Below are 23,915 nucleotides of genomic sequence, written 5' to 3'. Positions count from 1 at the left end.
GATTGTAATAGACACTGTAAACCAATGTGTACGATAGTTATGGACACTGTAAACTAATGTGGACGATAGTAATGGACACTGTAAACTAATGTGTACGATAGTTATGGACACTGTAAACTAGTGTGGACGATAGTAATGGACACTGTACACTAATGTGGACGATAGTTATGGACACTGTAAACTAATGTGGACGATAGTAATGGACACTGTAAACTAATGTGGACGATAGTTATGGACACTGTAAACTTATGTGGATGATAGTAATGGACACTGTAAACCAATGTGTGCGATAGTTATGGACACTGAAAACTAATGTGGACGATAGTAATGGACACTGTACACTTATGTAGACGATAGTAATGGACACTGTAAACTAATGTGGACGGTAGTAATGGACACTGTAAACTAATGTGGACGATAGTAATGGACACTGTAAACTAATGTGGACGATAGTAATGGACACTGTAAACTAATATGGACGATAGTAATGGACACTGTAAACTAATATGGACGATAGTAATGGACACTGTAAACTAATGTGGACGATAGTAATGGACACTGTAAACTAATGTGGATGATAGTAATGGACACTGTAAACTAATGTGGACGATAGTAATGGACACTGTAAACTAATGTGGACGATAGTAATGGACACTGTAAACTAATGTGGACGATAGTATTGGACACTGTTAACTAATGTGGACGATAGTTATGGACACTGTAAACCAATGTGGGCGATAGCTATGGACACTGTAATCTAATGTGAACGATAGTAATGGACACTGTAAACTAATGTGGACGGTAGTAATGGACACTGTAAACTAATGTGGACGGTAGTAATGGACACTGTAAACTAATGTGGACGATAGTTATGGACACTGTAAACTAATGTGGACGATAGTAATGGACACTGTAAACTAATGTGGACGATAGTAATGGACACTGTAAACCAATGTGTACGATAGTAATGGACACTGTAAACTAATGTGGATGATAGTAATGGACACTGTAAACTAATGTGGACGATAGTAATGGACACTGTAAACTAATGTGGACGATAGTAATGGACACTGTAAACTAATGTGGACGATAGTAATGGACACTGTAAACTAATGTGTACGATAGTTATGGACACTGTAAACTAATGTGGACGATAGCTATGGACACTGTAATCTAATGTGAACGATAGTAATGGACACTGTAAACTAATGTGGACGGTAGTCATGGACACTGTACACTAATGTGGACGATAGTAATGGACACTGTAAACTAATGTGTACGATAGTTATGGACACTGTAAACTAATGTGGATGATTGTAATAGACACTGTAAACTAATATGGACGGTAGTAATGGACACTGTAAACTAATGTGGATGATAGTAATTGACACTGTAAACCAATGTGTACGATAGTTATGGACACTGTAAACTAATGTGGACGGTAGTAATTGACACTGTAAACTAATGTGGATGATTGTAATAGACACTGTAAACCAATGTGTACGATAGTTATGGACACTGTAAACTAATGTGGACGATAGTAATGGACACTGTAAACTAATGTGTACGATAGTTATGGACACTGTAAACTAATGTGGACGATAGTAATGGACACTGTACACTAATGTGGACGATAGTTATGGAAACTGTAAACTAATGTGGACGATAGTAATGGACACTGTAAACTAATGTGGACGATAGTTATGGACACTGTAAACTTATGTGGATGATAGTAATGGACACTGTAAACCAATGTGTGCGATAGTTATGGACACTGAAAACTAATGTGGACGATAGTAATGGACACTGTACACTTATATGGACGATAGTAATGGACACTGTAAACTGATGTGGATGATAGTAATGAACACTGTAAATTAATATGGACGGTAGTAATGGACACTGTAAACTAATGTGGACGGTAGTAATGGACACTGTATACTAATGTGGACGATAGTAATGGACACTGTAAACTAATGTGGACGGTAGTAATGGACACTGTAAATAAATGTGGATGATAGTCATTGACACTGTAAACTAATATGGATGATAGTAATTGACACTGAAAACTAATGTGGACGATAGTAGTGGACACTGTAAACCAGTGTGGACGATAGCAATGGACACTGTAAACTAATGTGGACGATAGCAATGGACACTGTAAACTAATGTGGACGATAGTAATGGACACCGTAAACTAATGTGGATGATAGTAATTGACACTGTAAATAAATGTGGATGATAGTAATAGACACTCTTAATAAATGTGGATGTTGGTAATGTAATCACGTTTAATGAACGTGGGTGATAGTAACAGAAAAAGAGATTGTAAATGTAATTCTAACTCCCGTAATGTCTGCCAATCATTATTTTATTTTACAGTTGCCTCTGACAATGGCAAAAATGACATATTCCATTGTTTTCTTGTAACAAAGCTACTATTATTCGATATAGAGATTGCCCTGTCGTTTGGATTATCTGATTAATTGATAAGAAAAATCGTATCCGGAACATGTAACAACAAATATTGTACATCTCGGCACGGTTTTTTATTTTTAATGTTTTTCTCAATAGATAATCTGCCGGTGAAGGATATTTGATAAAAAAGCTTACAAAATATAAAAGTACTAAGTTGTATTTGGCTACCGAGCGCACAAAGAAATTACAATTGCTCGGTATAAATAAAAGCCAATAGTAAAGACAGTATCAGAATATCAATATCCCATCAGTAGAGGTGGTCTTTGGTGTTATAAAACACTTCAATACAAAGCGTTAGATTGTGTATGAAATATTCACCTGAATAATAATGCGAGCCGTGGAAATGAATTTATTCTGTTTCTAATCTGAACCACGATTAGCCGTCTGGCATGAGTGTAGTAGATGTTATACTGATCCTAACTCATGATAACCAAACAAACGGGTTTTGTTATAAATCTAGGATAATATCATTTAGACATGTGTTTTGGCAATGATTGCTCATTGTATAATTGTGATATTGGGATCAAAATAGCTGTTATTGAACAGATATAGCTTCATTTACATCAACTGCTTTATGGAAAACTGGCGTCGTCTAAAAGCTCAATATTCAGAAGGAATCCTCAGCTAAAGCCAATACCTGCTGTACCGACTTAGATCAGTTTATGACAAAACTGGTTGTTTGTAAAACATTATGTTGACATCATCATTGATATATTACGTCACAATTCATGTACAACTCTAAACGATTGGTTTCATGATAAAAATGTACCATCTAAATCAAGATGTGGCTAATTTCATTAAGAGTTTTAACTTACATTCTCATAAATATCAGTTCAATAATAAACAGATTATTACACTCGTGACTATGTCGATGTAACTTCAATTTAATCGTTCAATAATTTGATATCGATATTAGATTATGAAGAAAAAAATATTATCTGATTAACTGCCTGATTCACGGGGTGGAGGCAAGCTTACTTGAAAACGACAATATATTCATCAATGGAAATCGAACAAACTAGGAAAATATAACCGAAATGTAGATTTGGAAATTAACAAGAAAGGTAATTACAGGTATTTCGTAAAGGTCAGCGTCAACAACGACACCAGATCTAGGTCAATTCCAGGTCATATAACATGCTCAAGTTGAGAACCAGTTAAGGCAACTCTCGGACATTTCCAAATCTAACAAGTGTGACTTCACATCACACAAGGAAATAGAATGACGTCAACCATAAGATGTGCTATACCATTAGTCGACAAGTGACAAGGGGTTAAACAAGTCTGTGGATATCAGATTTTAGTTGTGTTTAAACAAGGACAAATAAATAAACATTCTAGACAATAAACTCTTTTAAACCTTTGAGATAAAATAACGCGCCGTATTGTTTGATGTGACACAGCGGAGCAATCCCTGCGTTGACGCGTCATTCATTAACAAACATCCGAAGGCTACCATCTGTACTCAAACCAGACGGTTTTCACTAGTCAATTGACTATGTATTGTGTATTGTTAACACCGAGTACCACACGTCAAAATGTAACGGATAACCAGCTGTAACCACACATAGATACAGCACTTGTCATTACTGTTCCACGGATACCTAACTCTAACCACACGTAGATATATCACTCGTCATTACTGTTCCACGGATACCTAACTCTAACCACACGTAGATATATCACTTGTCATTACTGTTCCACGGATACCTAACTCTAACCACACGTAGATATATCACTCGTCATTACTGTTCCACGGATACCTAACTCTAACCACACGTAGATATATCCCTCGTCAATACTGTTCCACGGATACCTAACTCTAACCACACGTAGATATATCACTCGTCATTACTGTTACACGGATACCTAACTCTAACCACACGTAGATATATCACTCGTCATTACTGTTTCACGGATACCTAACTCTAACCACACGTAGATATATCACTTGTCATTACTGTTCCACGGATACCTAACTCTAACCACTCGTAGATATATCACTTGTCAATACTGTTCCACGGATACCTAACTCTAACCACACGTAGATATATCACTCGTCATTACTGTTCCACGGATACCTTACTCTAACCACTCGTAGATATATCACTTGTCATTACTGTTCCACGGATACCTAACTCTAACCACACGTAGATATATCACTCGTCATTACTGTTACACGGATACCTAACTCTAACTATACGTAGATATATCACTTGTCATTACTGTTACACGGATACCTAACTCTAACCACACGTAGATATATCACTCGTCATTACTGTTACACGGATACCTAACTCTAACCACACGTAGATATATCACTTGTCATTACTGTTCCACGGATACCTAACTCTAACCACACGTAGATATATCACTCGTCATTACTGTTCCACGGATACCTAACTCTAACCACTCGTAGATATATCACTTGTCATTACTGTTCCACGGATACCTAACTCTAACCACACGTAGATATATCACTCGTCATTACTGTTCCACGGATACCTTACTCTAACCACTCGTAGATATATCACTTGTCATTACTGTTCCACGGATACCTAACTCTAACCACACGTAGATATATCACTCGTCATTACTGTTCCACGGATACCTTACTCTAACCACTCGTAGATATATCACTTGTCATTACTGTTCCACGGATACCTAACTCTAACCACACGTAGATATATCACTCGTCATTACTGTTACACGGATACCTAACTCTAACTATACGTAGATATATCACTTGTCATTACTGTTACACGGATACCTAACTCTAACCACACGTAGATATATCACTCGTCATTACTGTTACACGGATACCTAACTCTAACCACACGTAGATATATCACTCGTCATTACTGTTCCACGGATACCTAACTATAACTACACGTAGATATATCACTGGTCATTACTGTTCCACGGATACCTTACTCTAACCACTCGTAGATATATCACTCGTCATTACTGTTCCACGGATATCTAACTCTAACCACACGTATATATATCACTCGTCATTACTGTTCCACGGATACCTTACTCTAACCACTCGTAGATATATCACTCGTCATTACTGTTCCACGGATACCTAACTCTAACTACACGTATATATGTCACTCGTCATTACTGTTCCACGGATACCTTACTCTAACCACTCGTAGATATATCACTCGTCATTACTGTTCCACGGATATCTAACTCTAACCACACGTAGATATATCACTGGTCATTACTGTTCCACGGATACCTAACTCTAACCGCAGGTAGATATATCCCTCGTCAATACTGTTCCACGGATACCTAACTCTAACCACACGTAGATATATCACTCGTCAGTACTGTTACACGGATACCTAACTCTAACCACACGTAGATATATCACTTGTCATTACTGTTCCACGGATACCTAACTCTAACCACACGTAGATATATCACTCGTCATTACTGTTCCACGGATACCTAACTCTAACCACACGTAGATATATCCCTCGTCAATACTGTTCCACGGATACCTAACTCTAACCACACGTAGATATATCACTCGTCATTACTGTTACACGGATACCTAACTCTAACCACACGTAGATATATCACTCGTCATTACTTTTCAACGGATACCTAACTCTAACCACACGTAGATATATCACTCGTCATTACTGTTCCACGGATACCTAACTCTAACCACACGTAGATATATCACTCGTCATTACTGTTCCACGGATACCTTACTCTAACCACAAGTAGATATATCACTCGTCATTACAGGTACACGTATACCTAACTCTAACCACACGTAGATATATCACTCGTCATTACTGTTCCACGGATACCTAACTCTAACCACTCGTAGATATATCCCTCGTCAATACTGTTCCACGGATACCTAACTCTAACCACACGTAGATATATCACTCGTCAGTACTGTTACACGGATACCTAACTCTAACCACACGTAGATATATCACTTGTCATTACTGTTTCACGGATACCTAACTCTAACCACACGTAGATATATCCCTCGTCAATACTGTTCCACGGATACCTAACTCTAACCACACGTAGATATATCACTCGTCAATACTGTTCCACGGATACCTAACTCTAACCACACGTAGATATATCACTCGTCATTACTGTTCCACGGATACCTAACTCTAACTATACGTAGATATATCACTCGTCATTACTGTTCCACGGATACCTAACTCTAACCACACGTAGATATATCACTGGTCATTACTGTTCCACGGATACCTAACTCTAACCACACGTAGATATATCACTCGTCATTACTGTTCCACGGATACCTAACTCTAACTACACGTAGATATATCACTCGTCATTACTGTTCCACGGATACCTAACTCTAACCACACGTAGATATATCACTGGTCATTACTGTTCCACGGATACCTAACTCTAACCACACGTAGATATATCACTTGTCATTACTGTTCCACGGATACCTAACTCTAACCACACGTAGATATATCACTTGTCATTACTGTTACACGGATACCCAACTCTAACCACACGTAGATATATCACTCGTCATTACTGTTCCACGGATACCTAACTCTAACCACTCGTAGATATATCACTTGTCATTACTGTTCCATGGATACCTAACTCTAACCACACGTAGATATATCACTTGTCATTACTGTTCCACGGATACCTAACTCTAACCGCCGGTAGATATATCACTGGTCATTACTGTTCCACGGATACCTAACTCTAACCACACGTAGATATATCACTCGTCATTACTGTTCCACGGATACCTAACTCTAACCACTCGTAGATATATCACTTGTCATTACTGTTCCATGGATACCTAACTCTAACCACACGTAGATATATCACTTGTCATTACTGTTCCACGGATACCTAACTCTAACCGCCGGTAGATATATCACTGGTCATTACTGTTCCACGGATACCTAACTCTAACCACACGTAGATATATCACTCGTCATTACTGTTACACGGATACCTAACTCTAACCACACGTAGATATATCACTCGTCATTACTGTTCCACGGATACCTAACTCTAACCGCAGGTAGATATATCCCTCGTCAATACTGTTCCACGGATACCTAACTCTAACCACACGTAGATATATCACTCGTCAGTACTGTTACACGGATACCTAACTCTAACCACACGTAGATATATCACTTGTCATTACTGTTCCACGGATACCTAACTCTAACCACACGTAGATATATCACTCGTCATTACTGTTCCACGGATACCTAACTCTAACCACACGTAGATATATCCCTCGTCAATACTGTTCCACGGATACCTAACTCTAACCACACGTAGATATATCACTCGTCATTACTGTTACACGGATACCTAACTCTAACCACACGTAGATATATCACTCGTCATTACTTTTCCACGGATACCTAACTCTAACCACACGTAGATATATCACTCGTCATTACTGTTCCACGGATACCTAACTCTAACCACACGTAGATATATCACTCGTCATTACTGTTCCACGGATACCTTACTCTAACCACAAGTAGATATATCACTCGTCATTACAGGTACACGTATACCTAACTCTAACCACACGTAGATATATCACTCGTCATTACTGTTCCACGGATACCTAACTCTAACCACTCGTAGATATATCCCTCGTCAATACTGTTCCACGGATACCTAACTCTAACCACACGTAGATATATCACTCGTCAGTACTGTTACACGGATACCTAACTCTAACCACACGTAGATATATCACTTGTCATTACTGTTTCACGGATACCTAACTCTAACCACACGTAGATATATCCCTCGTCAATACTGTTCCACGGATACCTAACTCTAACCACACGTAGATATATCACTCGTCAATACTGTTCCACGGATACCTAACTCTAACCACACGTAGATATATCACTCGTCATTACTGTTCCACGGATACCTAACTCTAACTATACGTAGATATATCACTCGTCATTACTGTTCCACGGATACCTAACTCTAACCACACGTAGATATATCACTGGTCATTACTGTTCCACGGATACCTAACTCTAACCACACGTAGATATATCACTCGTCATTACTGTTCCACGGATACCTAACTCTAACTATACGTAGATATATCACTCGTCATTACTGTTCCACGGATACCTAACTCTAACCACACGTAGATATATCACTGGTCATTACTGTTCCACGGATACCTAACTCTAACCACACGTAGATATATCACTTGTCATTACTGTTCCACGGATACCTAACTCTAACCACACGTAGATATATCACTTGTCATTACTGTTACACGGATACCCAACTCTAACCACACGTAGATATATCACTCGTCATTACTGTTCCACGGATACCTAACTCTAACCACTCGTAGATATATCACTTGTCATTACTGTTCCATGGATACCTAACTCTAACCACACGTAGATATATCACTTGTCATTACTGTTCCACGGATACCTAACTCTAACCGCCGGTAGATATATCACTGGTCATTACTGTTCCACGGATACCTAACTCTAACCACACGTAGATATATCACTCGTCATTACTGTTCCACGGATACCTAACTCTAACCACTCGTAGATATATCACTTGTCATTACTGTTCCATGGATACCTAACTCTAACCACACGTAGATATATCACTTGTCATTACTGTTCCACGGATACCTAACTCTAACCGCCGGTAGATATATCACTGGTCATTACTGTTCCACGGATACCTAACTCTAACCACACGTAGATATATCACTCGTCATTACTGTTCCACGGATACCTAACTCTAACCGCCGGTAGATATATCACTCGTCATTACTGTTCCACGGATATCTAACTCTAACCACACGTAGATATATCACTCGTCATTACTGTTCCACGGATACCTAACTCTAACCGCCGGTAGATATATCACTCGTCATTACTGTTCCACGGATACCTAACTCTAACCACACGTATATATATCACTCGTCATTACTGTTCCGCATCACATCATCGAGAAAACACGAGTGACTGAAAGTATAAATAGTCTGTTGTATGTTTTACTTGCAGCAGCAATATTTACATGAACTTTTACCAGCCTTCAAAATAACTTTTCAGTTGATCATTTAAATTCAGTATGAATAAATATTCGATTCCATATCCTCCATAGATAGAACATTTCAAATACTTCACACTGATTATCGAGAAAAAGATAGATACATATCATTGTATCATTTAGTAAGATTGACTATTAGCAATGCATTTTTATTGTAATGTGCTATCTGTGTATAATTCTGACTAGTATTGTTTGACTGTTTTTATACCAGCTGCCTGTGTATTATCATAACTAGTATTGTTTGACTGTTTTGATACCAGCTGCCTGTGTATTATCATAACTAGTATTGTTTGACTGTTTTTATACCAGCTGCCTGTGTATTATCATAACTAGTATTGTTTGACTATACCAGCTGCCTGTGTATTATCATAACTAGTATTGTTTGACTATACCAGCTGCCTGTGTATTATCATAACTAGTATTGTTTGAGTGTTTTGATACCAGCTGCCTGTGTATTATCATAACTAGTATTGTGTGAGTGTTTTTATACCAGCTGCCTGTGTATTATCATAACTAGTATTGTTTCGTCTGAAGTATTGACTGACATTGACTGGTGCCACCTTTATCTGTCAGTGTGCGGGCCATTCCCTCGCCTTGTGATGGAGTTGCTGCTGATGGTATACATATGTGTGTTTCAGAGCACTGTTGAGATACCTTAGGGTCAGGGGCTATTATTGGACTTTCCAATTGTTCTAAAGAAAGGTAAGTTATCACGTTATTACGATTTTGTAAGTAAAAACAAAGTATTGAAGTCATTTAGTTTTGGTTTTATCCTTATTTTTTTTATAAATATCATCGTTGTTTTATTTACTTTTTTCTATACATTTGTACACTTATATGAAGAATTAATTGTAGTGATATATAACTAATAATGATATATAATCGTCTTAATATCGTCTGTTATTAGGGTTATACAATCCTCTTACTGTAGTCGTTTTTCTGGCTTACTATAATGATACAATAATACGGATCTGTGTGGATTAAACATATCATTTTAAATGGCTTCAGCACAGAAATAATGCTAATTCACGGCAATGCCTTAATATACAATACGTACATTTGCTGTAGGGATAAGATTAGAGCTTTACTGTTCTATTGTCATCCGACAGCGTGTCTGTAATTGCCGCCTCTTACATGGCCTTTTATCGCTCCAGTAAAATGTTCCCTTGTTGTTCTCCTTATTGTACAACCTGTTTATACCATATAACACTTATTAGGTTACTTCGTATCACCGTTTAAGTACAAGTAAGACAAGATTGCAAGCAACCTGTTGAAGCGATTGTACAACGGCTTTTGATGTTTAGAATGAAAATGCATATCGTTTATGTTTTTTGCATACATTTATTGATTTTATGTTCGATGATGCATTGATCTCAAACATGATAAATAACATCTTTTTTCCTTAATCATTTTTGGAAAAATAACCTTTTTTTCATTTTAATACAATATCAGTATATTTCATTGGTCATAGCATATATCGGAAATGTATACATGTACAATATATCTTTTTCTTCAAGTCAATGAGATATCTCTGCACCTATTTCCTTGTTTCTCTAAGGATTCCACCAATGGGAAAACCCATGTAATGTGAAATATGTATATCCAGGAATGGAAGTAATTGATTATCGGCTTGCAGTTTAACCTACCATAATATTGTGATTCTATGTGGTTAGGGTAATGATAATGTGTGTAGTATTTCCGTCAATAAGCACATAAGCAAAATGATAGCGTTGTTACTCCTTATTAAATACAGATACTTGTTTGATATCTTTTGATTTTAAGTGAATTTAAGGACACTTCAGTGACGGTATAACTGATTCTGGGATGCGACTTACTACACCATGATTGTAGTTTCCTGTGACAATAAGTAGTAAGGGAGGGTAGACTTTGTAAACAGTGTAAAGACGGGTATTGCATGTTCGTGATATTGAAGACCACTAGTTTACGATTAATGATGAACAATCTTATGCATATTTGCAATTGCTTACAATAGCAACATTCAACGTAAATGCTGAAATCGCTCATTCGAAAGTCTACATGCATTAAGATAATATATATTGTTAAGTAAGTTAAAAGTAGTTTAGAAATCTTTCAATCCTTTCTGTAACAAGACAGAAAATCAAATTGTGTTGAACTTATGCCATCTGAAGTCAACTTCGATTATTATAAAATTTTCGTGACCAAAAAAATAAATTCGTTGTATAAGGAATTCGTTATTTCGAACTACAAGATTTTCGAAATTAAATTATGTACCCAACCTCTTATCAATATCCGAGAAATAATATGCAATACAACATAAATAACTTGTTTTAAAAGTTAATATCAAACTACATATAGGATACATGACAGTACCGGGATAATGTATTTTATCACGTGATCACTGCCTTCTATATGATGTCTTAAGATTCAGGACATGAAAATTACGCGCGATCACAAACGCCATTTTACCTCAATTGCGAATCAAGTTATATAAACGTATATTAATCACTCCGTTGGCCCGCATGGACGCGTGTGAGGGGTCATAGTGGTGGGAGTACCGGGCGACAAAACAAATAGGATTACTGATGGATATTTAAGGAGAAATGGCGAGTTTATTACATGATATGTGAATTAATTTATATAGTTCCTGTGAGTATATTGTTTTTAGAGAGAAATGACAACACAATCCCGTGACTAGATCAATATCATAACGACTTAATATATAAGATTCCTGAAAATACCTGCCTTTTAGAAATAGTGTCTTTCTACATTTAGCTATCCCTTTATTGATATGAGGTTTTATATAAAGTTGTACGTCATGTTGGTATACATTTATGGATATGATGCTATATATATATATATTTGCATGACCTGTTTTAACAAATTTGTATTATAACATATCAAACAAATATCTGCGACAATTTTGTTTTCAGATATTTGTGTTCACGTTTAATATGTGTCTGTCTATTTATTTCCCTCTTATTGTCCTCGGTGGAATCACAATCGATTTGCTATGATATCGACATTATTTTGTTAAAGTGCTTCTGACTTAAAAAGCTTTCGCATTACTGATCACAGACACTTTAAGCAACCTGTTAATTGCGAAGAACGGTTATACGATACATATAAGTCGAGAAGCTAAAACCATTATATCATAAAACAACATTTATTTCTCTACAACATTACACAAAAAATCTAAATAAAGAGAATAATATAAAACGCTATTCTGTCGACCATATCCTATACACTTGTAACGATAATGTGTTTTAAGGTCGCTTCTGTAATAATACTGCCCGCAGATACAAAAAAACAGTTAGCATGCTGTATGTAGCTGTATAACAACTGTTATCATATTGTCCACATCCGTTAAAAACTATTACAATGTTGTCTGTAGCTGTACAACAACTGTTATCATATTGTCCACATCCGTTAAAAAAACTATTACAATGTTGTCTGTAGCTGAACCACAACTGTTATCATATTGTCCACATCTGTAAAACAACTGTTACTATGTTGTCTGTAGCTGTACAACTGTTATCATACTGTTTATTTCTGTTAAACAACTTTTACTATACTGTTATCTTACTGTCCACATCTGTCAAAGAACTATTACTATACTGTTTTCTTACTGTCAACTAATGCAAAACAACTGTCGCTATGCTGTCTGTAACTGTATATACAATGTAAAACGTAGAGGGAGCGAGATGGCTGTAGCTACCATGGTATTGTGACTGGTTTTACAATGTCTAAGGCTGTAGTGGCTCAGTTGATGTTGTAGAGCGACTGTTAAGACCGTACAGGGTGTAGCCGATATATTAGTGTTGTAGTGTGTTTAAATTATCATTGTACTTGCTTGTTTCAAAATCCAATTATAACACTACTGAAGTGTACTCGAAGAAACATTCCAAATTAAGTATAGCTAATGAGAATCATTTGTGTTTTGATGAATCTGTCAGACTATTGTTTGGTCTACTAAATGTCTAAAACACTCTTTCCTAACATACTCATATACAATACTATGTTGTACAACATCATACATATTACACTACGTCTGTTGTCATCGGACAATTAAACCGCATAACATTTAATGATTTAGTTCTGTATCAATGAAACTAACTGGTAGCATCACGATTTAGTAGGGTTCAAAGTATCAAAGATTAAATCCATCTTTTGTAGCAAGGAATAATATCTAGGTCACTCATTAGTAAACAGAAGTGAAATGGTCAAATTGAGTTAACGTGTTTACAGGGAGGTGCAAAAAAATTAAAACAACGCCTTGTAATTCAAAGCCAGAGTTCATCAGAGACAATATGTTCCACACGGCATTATTAATCATTAAAAATGTATTGATAATAAAAGTATAAAATGACTGATGATATTTTACACAAACCTGTGCAAAACTTTGCTAGCAATTTAGCTGTCGTTCTCTATAACCATAATCAGAATAAAACCTGAGCCTGGCATGTCGAAACTATCAAGAGAATGGAATTTTCCAAAAATAAGACTTCCAAAATTAGACGTAGCCTACTAAACGTTTTAGTGTTCCAAAATTAACAACTCTGTGTGTTTTGTTTTGATTTTATTACCTAAACTGTTTTCCCTTGTAACTTAAATATTTGTTTGAATAATACTTTATATAAAGAGAAGTGATAAAAGTCCATAACGACGTGGGACTCTAACGAACACCGGGATGGTATTGTGCTTATTAAACATTACATAAATAAAGGAATTATATTAGATTTGTTTTGAGTTAACTTTTTAGGACGAGGACGATACGCTTATGTGATAGAGATTTCCGATCGGTCGATAGTTCGTGATATAGGTAGATCCATATAAGTGTTAATGGTGTTACTCACTCTAGAACGGAAGTGAAATCGTAGTGTAAATGACAGGGGAAGTTGTAGTATAGGAAGATAAATAATTGCGCTATTTGTGGCGGAACAATGTGACATTTAAGTCATGATCGAGCAGTATCGATAGGATTTGTTGTCCAATATTCAAGTAAAGTATCAATGCGTTTTGTGTTGCATTGCATGGTACATATTCGTCGTCACGTTCTAGTTCCTTCTTATTCACATCAATTTTAACATCAATCAAGAAAAAAGTTCGGAAATGGGTTTTATTCGAGATGTGATTGATTAGAATGTTTTCGTATAGTTATCAGCAATCATGTGGAGTATTGTATTTTTTTTTTTTTTTTTTTTTTTCAATTAGATTCTTCGGTTGCTTCTGTCTTATATTGGAATTTGAAACATTGAAAACTGTCGATGGTTGATCTGATTTTTCTACTAAACGTTTTCTTTTTTACTGCATTGTTATTGTGTTATCAAATTAGTTAACAAATATGTGTGTGGTACGTTATTAAGTATAAATCAAATTGGCAATCTTTGAAAGCTTTTCATCTCTATTATTGAAAAGTTTACTTAGATTTACGGGCATACTTATCAATTTTCTTTAATCATATTCCTCTCCCTTAACGTTGTTATCTTACTTAATGTCAAATAAATTGTGATCACGCATATATGGTACGTTGGTATATGTTATTAAACGTATCGTCCATTATCTGATGTAGATATGACTTTGGATGAAATAGAAAATCAAATACAGAATGATGAAATAGGACACAAACATCCACTTGCACACATTTACGAAACCTAACCCTGAACAAGAGGATGAAATTGCAGCCTCGTATACATGATTTCCTCTTTAAATCACATTTTGTCATTATTTCTGAATGTCTATAGGTAAGAGCTACCTTATTCATGTCATTATTAATATCGTCTATATTCACCTTAATATCTACCTTTATTTAAATTAATAATTTCATCTAAATTATTTTCAAGAATACTTCAGTAATTTACTTTGGTGGTCATTAAATGCCTATAGCAAACATACAATTTGTTTAATAGTTATTAACTTCCAGTCGTATAACGTATTTCTTCTTTTATTAAACTGAAAAGTTTTGTATAAATCACCACTCCTCTCCTGGGTATTTCATTGTACTTCCGAAATCTAACTTGCCGACTCCTTAAACGGATATCAGCAATACTTCTTATCTTAATCAGTTTTAGTTAAATATATCAGTAAATTGGTCATTTGCTTTTCATAACTTGGATATATCTATAGGAATTAGACTAAGCCAACTGTTTCGTGCTTCTATGACCCGCCAGTGATGCTAAGGGCTAAAGTGTTATGATATGATAAAACTAGAAACAGGTCGAAAGATATGCCCAGATCATTGTGGTGTTATGCAAAAGACCCATGTGACCATTTGACCATACTTGACATATTATAATATTGTTACAAAAACGTGCACTTAAGTTATTGTTTAGACAATCATGTGGGCATTTGTTAATTTGTATAGCTTTGGCACATAGTCGACAGCAAAATCAGAGCTTAAAAAAGAAACCCTAACACTAACTTTTCGAGGAAGTGAAATGTACACAAATTTCATTACGAAAATTTTGTTATGTACATTCTTGTAAACACATGCTCACATGTTGGTTCAGTGTTACAAGACAAACTCATTATTGTCGGCTACAAGGTAATGTACGTTCTGTTTCACTAACACAGGGGCATTTTCAAGGTGTATATAATGAAAGAATGAAAGAAACCTTTGTCATTGGGTGAGAGTAACATATACATCAATAAATAACTGTAAAAGTTGCCACACATACAAAATAAATAGCAATCACACATTCTTATTGTCTTCTTGTTCGCCCCTCTATCCCAGTTAATTATAATAGCTTACACTTAAGAATACAGGGGAATGAGATTATGAAATCAACCAAAGATTGACTCATATGTGTTTGGTTATATACACCAATGTCACGTGTTGTAGCCACAAATACCAATGCTATACTAGGTAGTGGCAAGAATTATGCAAAGATCAGATATAGCTTGTCTTATTTACTAATAATATTAACATTTTCCTGCAGTAAATTATACTATTATACTATCATATCTACATAAAGTGTATGAAAAACCAGTAGAAATTTATATATATACATATCGATTTACGAATTCAGATCGATATTGTTACAGCTATTCTAGATGTACGTGAATACAAGTAAGCGAATAGTTGGTCTCACAGACTTACATATATGTGCATTATACATAAGATCAAGTGCAAGGTCATGATTATATGATATTTATATGTAAATCTGGTATTGATGAGTGTCTAGGAAAATTAAATATAAAAGATTTGGTTACGATTCATCACTTAGCTACGTGTACCTGTATGTATTACAAATCATCATCATACTTTGTATGTTATTGCACCTTGTGTACATAAATGTATTATATATTATAAATAGGGTCACTTTATATCCTGATCAATTTTTCAATCAGTCTTCACATATGAGTTAGAATCGTATTCAAATATATGAAAATATCAGTTATTTTGATGCTGCCATTTCAAATACTGAATCAGGTCTCGTAGTGATTACATTCACTCGTTGTTGCCATGCTTTAGGGGTGCAGCAATGTTACATAGCGACCTGCATGTTACTGATCGGGAATCACTGGATTTTGTCTCAGCTTTTCCTTTCCTTTGATTGCTAGCTGGGTTATTCATGTCTCTGCCTACAAAGTGTCCCAGGTCCAGTAGCAGATTTAGTGGTAGACTTTGGTGCTTTATCAGGGGAATATTGATAAGACGATAACTCTGATGGCTGATCACCAACCTTGTTTAGGTTCCGGAGACATGCGCCAGCATTTTCTTAAATCTAGCTTCAATAAACACCCGTGTCTTCTGTTTAGTTTTGGGGGATAAAAAGGGACTGCTGCCAAGAGACAAATCGCCACATACCGTATATTCAACATCTTTAACATCTTGCAACACAAACTGAGCCGGCCTCGTTCTAAACACCCATTCTCCATGACCACCCGAAGGTTGTTGTAAAATGGGTGCTGAGGATCTGGACATGTGTAATGTGTCAACTGAACATCACCAGAGATCTGGACATGTGTAATGTGTCAACTGAACATCACCAGAGATCTGCAATGGGAGCTTTACCCTTTCGCCCTTTATGTAAACGGTATCACTGACAATATTTCGAGTAGTATATATATTTAGCTTTTTTGCAGAAGACACGTCACAATATGCAATTTTAAACCAAAACCCAGCATATGCAGAACAGTTTCTAACATTTCAGCTATAAGAATATTTCTTCATATTTCAAACAAAAACGATTGTTCAGTACACCAATATGCAGAACTATTAATTATTACACACTTTCTTCCCTTTATTGTGCCGAACAACTTACAAAGCTGATAATAATCTCTTAAATATCCAAGCCTTGTAGCTTTAAAAGTTTGATTATTGATAAGGAATCAACCTTACGTTTTTTAATGCCGAAGATGACGTTATTTTATGTCATAAGAGAAAATCGTATAGCAACTTAACTGAATGCCCCTCCTGTCCTTGTACTTTTGAATATGATTAAAATGGTTATACATGAATTTCTATTACAAGTTATCAAAACTATATCCATTTTGATATAAAGATTGGGACTGAATATTACACCTTCAGTTAATGACCTACGGTGTTCTCAATCCCAATATCATCTGACAAGACATGACTTTATACTGTTCTATTTTAATTTCAAGTACATGTATATTCCATAAATTCTCAAAATATTTACAAGTGTTCCTTATGCTACTTTACCGAATTTCCTTTATATACTATTCTTCTGCGGATATAAGACTTTTTAGTTGAGCATTAGTGCTTTTTGTAAGGTTTGTTGTTTTACAGTGTACAATATACAATCAATTACGCAAAAGCTAGCAATTTATTTACAACTCAAATTACAACATATTAACAGTTTTGGAAATTATTCCCTGTGCCTATAATGACAGATAGACTTTTTATCAGTGTCTACCAATACTCGTGTGTCACAAAAGCTTATAAAAAAAGTTGAATAATATTGATGTAAGTGTTGTGTATATGGAATGTAATCTATTCCAGTTATGTTAATTTCAAAATTAGTTACATACCTTTAGTTTTGTATTAAAATAGGGAATCATAAAAGTTAAATCAGATCTGTAATATACTGTGCCTGCTATTTGACTGGTACCGACAAGTCAACAGATTTTGTCGACATGAAAATAATATTCATTTACAATGTCTTCTAATCTGATTCCAGGTTGATCTCTGATACACGTATTTATCGGATAATTACAAACGATGGCGCTCGCTGGTGTTTTGCCACTGAACATCACTTACTACAACCAGAGTGACTCCAATGTAACCAATACGACCAATACAACAATGCAGTATTCCCGAGACGAGACTTTAGCGATAGCAGAAGTGGCAGTTATGGGAGTTATCCTTCACCTTTCGTTATTTGGAAACAGTGCTGTTTTATTAATTCTAAAGTGTCGTCGAGCGAAACTAACACGTATGCAGTGGTTTATCGTTCATTTGTGTCTCGCCGACATCTCGGTTGCCTTGTTTAACGTACTTCCACAAATGGCCTGGGATATCACATACAGGTTCCAGGGATCCACCTTTACATGTAAACTTATTAAGTATTTACAGCTGACTTCAATGTATGCATCTTCTTACGTCTTAGTTATGACTGCGCTTGATCGCTTCAGTTCTATTTGTTATCCCCTTGCCAGTCAAACCTGGACGACACGCAGAGTGCATATCATGATATCAACTGCCTGGATTTTGTCCTTAACATTCTCAATACCACAACTGATTCTCTTTTCTATGCAAGAAACTTTTCCTGGAAGTGGTGAATATGACTGTTGGGAAACAATAAGTGTAGGGCCAGCATGGAAAATTCAACTTTACGTCACGTGGATTTTCATTTCCATTTACGCAATACCTTTAGTGATTCTTGCATTTGCGTACATCAAAATTTGCCATGTTGTTTGGGTGAGTGTGGATTCCAGAAAAAAGCCCTAAAAATAGAATAAATGACAGAAAGACGTGGAAACTGACATTTAAGAAAGACGCAGCTTTTCAACAGGCTGACATGAACAGTCCACGCCTTCTGAAAAATCCTAGAGCTCACAGTAAGGGCGTATCAAAATCCAAAATTAAAACTATCAAGTTAACGGTGGTTGTGGTTACATGCTATTTCTTGTGTTGGGGACCTTTCTTTGTGGCACAGACCTGGAGTGCCTTTGACATCAATGCCCCTTTCTATGGTAAGTTTTTAACTGTAGTGTTTGCAATCACAGACCATAAATAAACCATGCTAGAGTACTACCTATATTAACTCTCATACGATTACAAGCATTTTATAGCAGTTTATCATTTAACAGTACTTTGGTAAACATCACTTGTCGATGATTTATGTGCAATTCCCTAAGTATTTTTTCATACCTGGATTTGTAAAATGTTGAACTACATTATTCCAAGTGACATTTTTTATTTCAGGCGCTGCATTTACGATCATTCTACTATTAGCAAACCTGAACAGCTGCGTAAATCCTTGGATTTTTCTCGCCTTTAGCAGCCACACCTGTACATCGCGACCTTCAAAAGACACCCGTCCGTCTACTGTGACCAGTAACACGTACCTTGATACTGCAGACGCTAGAGCTGGTCGTAGTCTCTTACAGGAGAGCAACTCCTTCTCTAAGAGATCTTCACGAGACATGAAGAGGTCATTTTCTGAATTAAGTCAGTCCAATGTCTGAAAATCATGATGGCAAATTTCATCCTACGTAAACGTTTCACTATAGTTGTTTGAGACTGTTCTGCTTATGTACGGTTTAGATCACAAATACTTTGAATCAACAATTACGAGGTACGGAGTCATTGAAGTCCTCGGAAACGCGTCTTTGTAAACTATTGTCCTATTAATGTACATTCAAATACTGTTCACTTGGCATTTATTATTTGCAGATGTGTGTAACTAGCATGTGTATTGAAATAGTGATCACGACTGCAAAACATGTTTTTGCTGTTGTATTGTGCATTATTTAACTAGAATGGTTATTTTACACGATCATCATTTTATTAAATTTGATAGAGATAAAACATTATCAAGTAAAAATAACAATGGACAAAAAATGTCTATCATATCTAAGCCTTTCTTTTTTTATTTCTCTACGACCGGCAGTAAGTATGTAATCAAAAATTCGAAACATTATAGAGGTTATGGTATCTCTGAATAACGTAAAATCTACTAATGTTTGAGCAGAGAAAATTGATCGAAACCTATTGATAAGTATCAGACTGTGTATTGCTGTTTTAGTGAAATATTTAGAATTGTCCAAATAAGGAAAGATAATATCTGACATTTAAAAGTAAAATACCAATAGATAACAAAATAGAAATAACTACTTCTAACCCTAACCGTGACAATATCCTTGAACCCACCAATCCTATTCCTGGCAATATCATTGAACTCCCTAACCCTGACAATATCCCTGAATCCTGACAATATTCCTAAAATCCCTTAACCCCTAACCCTGGCAATATCACTGAACTCCCTAACCCCTATCCCTGACAATATCCCTAAATCCTGATATTATCCCTGAAATCCCTAACCCTATCCTTGACAATACCCCTGAAATCCCTAACCCCTATCCCTGACAATATCACTGATCTCCCTTACCCCTATCCCTGAAAATATCACTGAACTCCCTAACCCCTATCCCTGACAATATCACTGAACTCCCTAACCCCTATCCCTGACAATATCACTGAACTTCCAAACCCCTATCCCTGACAATATCACTGAACTCCCTAACCCCTATCCCTGACAATATCCATGAACTCCCTTACCCCTATCCCTGAAATTATCACTGAACTCCCTTACCCCTATCCCTGAAAATATCCATGAACTCCCTTACCCCTATCCCTGAAATTATCCATGAACTCCCTTACCCCTATCCCTGACAATAGCCATGAACTCCCTTACCCCTATCCCTGAAATTATCCCTGAACTCCCTTACCCCTATCCCTGACAATATCCATGAACTCCCTTACCCCTATCCCTGAAATTATCCCTGAACTCCCTTACTCCTATCCCTGACAATATCCATGAACTCCCTTACCCCTATCCCTGAAATTATCCCTGAACTCCCTTACTCCTATCCCTGACAATATCCCTGAACTGCCTTACCCCTATCCCTGACAATACGCCTGAAATCCCTAACCCCTATCCCTGAAATTATCCCTGAGCTCCCTAACCCCTATCCCTGACAATATCCATGAACTCCCTAACCCCTATCCCTGACAATATCCTTGAACTCCCTAACCCTAAACAGCTGTATGTCTCGGCCGTGGTTATTTACATACAGCTGTATGTCTCGGCCGTGGTTATCTACATACAGCTGTATGTCTCGGCCGTGGTTATTTACATACAGCTGTATGTCTCGGCCGTGGTTATTTACATACAGCTGTATGTCTCAGCCGTGGTTATTTACATACAGCTGTATGTCTCGGCCGTGGTTATTTACATACAGCTGTATGTCTCGGCCGTGGTTATTTACATACAGCTGTATGTCCCGGCCGTGGTTATCTACATACAGCTGTATGTCTCGGCCGTGGTTATCTACATACAGCTGTATGTCTCGGCCGTGGTTATCAACATACAGCTGTATGTCTCGGCCGTGGTTATCTACATACAGCTGTATGTCTCGGCCGTGGTTATCTACATACAGCTGTATGTCTCGGCCGTGGTTATCTACATACAGCTGTATGTCTCGGCCGTGGTTATCTACATACAGCTGTATGTCTCGGCCGTGGTTATTTACATACAGCTGTATGTCTCGGCCGTGGTTATTTACATACAGCTGTATGTCTCGGCCGTGGTTATTTACATACAGCTGTATGTCTCGGCCGTGGTTATTTACATACAGCTGTATGTCTCGGCCGTGGTTATTTACATACAGCTGTATGTCTCGGCCGTAGTTATTTACATACAGCTGTATGCAATACATCATGTAACCATTGCGGACAAATGTAGAAATTCATTGTGAACAAACAACATGTCAGGTTTCACACCTTAAACCTTGAAATATCCGCCCCTAGAATGTTTCCTCCAACCATAGAATTTTGACAGTAACCATTATGATAAAATGTTTCCCTGGAACTACGTAAGTTTGACTGTTACTTATAATTATACGTTCTCTAAGGTGTTTTCTTGTTTTCTCGAATCACACCATTTTTACTCTCAACCCTTAGACGTTCTCCCCTTCAAAGGGGTCTTATAAGCACGATTTTTTCTTTCAACCAAGGAATTCTTACTGCAAATCTTAGCATGTCCATTCCTGAATATTATTATTATCTTTTTTTTTTTCTTTTCTTTTTTTTATAGTAATACAGAAAGCAATCACATCTCAACACCATACAAATACTTCCCGTACCATATCAATATGACTATACACAATAGTATATATCCCTTCCCTACCGGAATCTTTATTTCAGCAAGATTTTGATTAAAAGTAACAATTTGAAAGTATTTTGTTAAGAGCATCAGTAACTTATGATATAGTCCGATCATGATCCGTTAGGTAGGGGTAGGATTATATTTCTACATGTTTCCTTTAAGCAGTGATTTAGTGTCATATGGTGTATATTAATGTTTCAAGATGCTATGTATGGTACATGATACTGTTCCGTGTTAATATCGAATATACACTGACTGAATATAGCAATGTTTACGTGATGTACACAGGGTTAGGGAATGAATCAAACTGATTCATACAGTACATAATAATGTTTTTAGTTGATACATACAGTATACAGTAATGTTTTAAGTTGATACATACAATATATAGTAATGTTTCAAGTTGATACTTACAATATATAGTTATGTTTTAAATTGATACATACAGTATAAAGTCTGTGAATTTATAATGCATGTTCTCACTCATAATTTATTCATATCATGGAATTTACCGAAGATTACGTCGATTCTGATTTTACTTTTGGCTCTTGTCGTAAAGAAAGACGTATAATACAGGTTTCTGGCTATAAAGGGGGGATAAAAACGAGTTTGTTAGTCGTGTTAGACAGGTGTTGCATAAAACAGGTAAAGATATGGCGAAATGCATCTGGAGGATACAAAATGTCACTAAAGGTTATGGTTATGGTTAGGGTTAGGGTGGACAATCTGGGGTCTCTAAGAAGGTTGGACTGTAGTAATATTCCAGTAAGCAATGACTCAAGTTAGAACATACGGTATACAGCAATTTTGCAAGTTGATACATACGATATATATATAATAATTACTCAAGCAGGTACATACAGTACAAAGTAATGTTTCAAGTTGATACATACAGTACATTGTAATATTTCAGGTTGATACATACAGTACATTGTAATATTTCAGGTTGATACATACAATACATTGTAATATTTCAGGTTGATA

At 36.3% G+C, this 23,915-nt stretch overlaps 1 protein-coding gene across 1 annotated transcript; it reads left to right on the top strand.

Moving 5' to 3' along the window:
* Positions 1-10,194: 10,194 nt before the first annotated feature.
* Positions 10,195-21,803, top strand: LOC117317535 (annetocin receptor-like). The gene is made up of 4 exons (XM_033872349.1): positions 10,195-10,296; positions 18,720-19,477; positions 19,509-19,734; positions 19,967-21,803. The coding sequence occupies exons 2-4, from the start codon at positions 18,761-18,763 to the stop codon at positions 20,227-20,229; spliced, it is 1,206 nt and encodes a 401-aa protein (XP_033728240.1). The 5' UTR covers positions 10,195-10,296; positions 18,720-18,760; the 3' UTR covers positions 20,230-21,803.
* The last annotated feature ends 2,112 nt before the right edge of the window (positions 21,804-23,915 follow it).

This window comes from Pecten maximus, chromosome 19 (assembly GCF_902652985.1).
Source record: "Pecten maximus chromosome 19, xPecMax1.1, whole genome shotgun sequence".
Classification (NCBI taxonomy): domain Eukaryota; kingdom Metazoa; phylum Mollusca; class Bivalvia; order Pectinida; family Pectinidae; genus Pecten; species Pecten maximus.
Note: the sequence above shows the minus strand (reverse complement) of the source record. Positions and strands in the feature narration are given on the sequence as shown.

Coding starts and splice junctions, on each gene's coding strand:
- LOC117317535 (XM_033872349.1), top strand. CDS start 18,761: ATGGCGCTCGCTGGTGTTTTGCCACTGAACATCACTTACTACAACCAG. Junction 19,478..19,508: donor GGGTGAGTGTGGATTCCAGA/AAAAAGCCCTAA, acceptor ATAAATGACAGA/AAGACGTGGAAACTGACATT. Junction 19,735..19,966: donor CATCAATGCCCCTTTCTATG/GTAAGTTTTTAA, acceptor TTTTTATTTCAG/GCGCTGCATTTACGATCATT.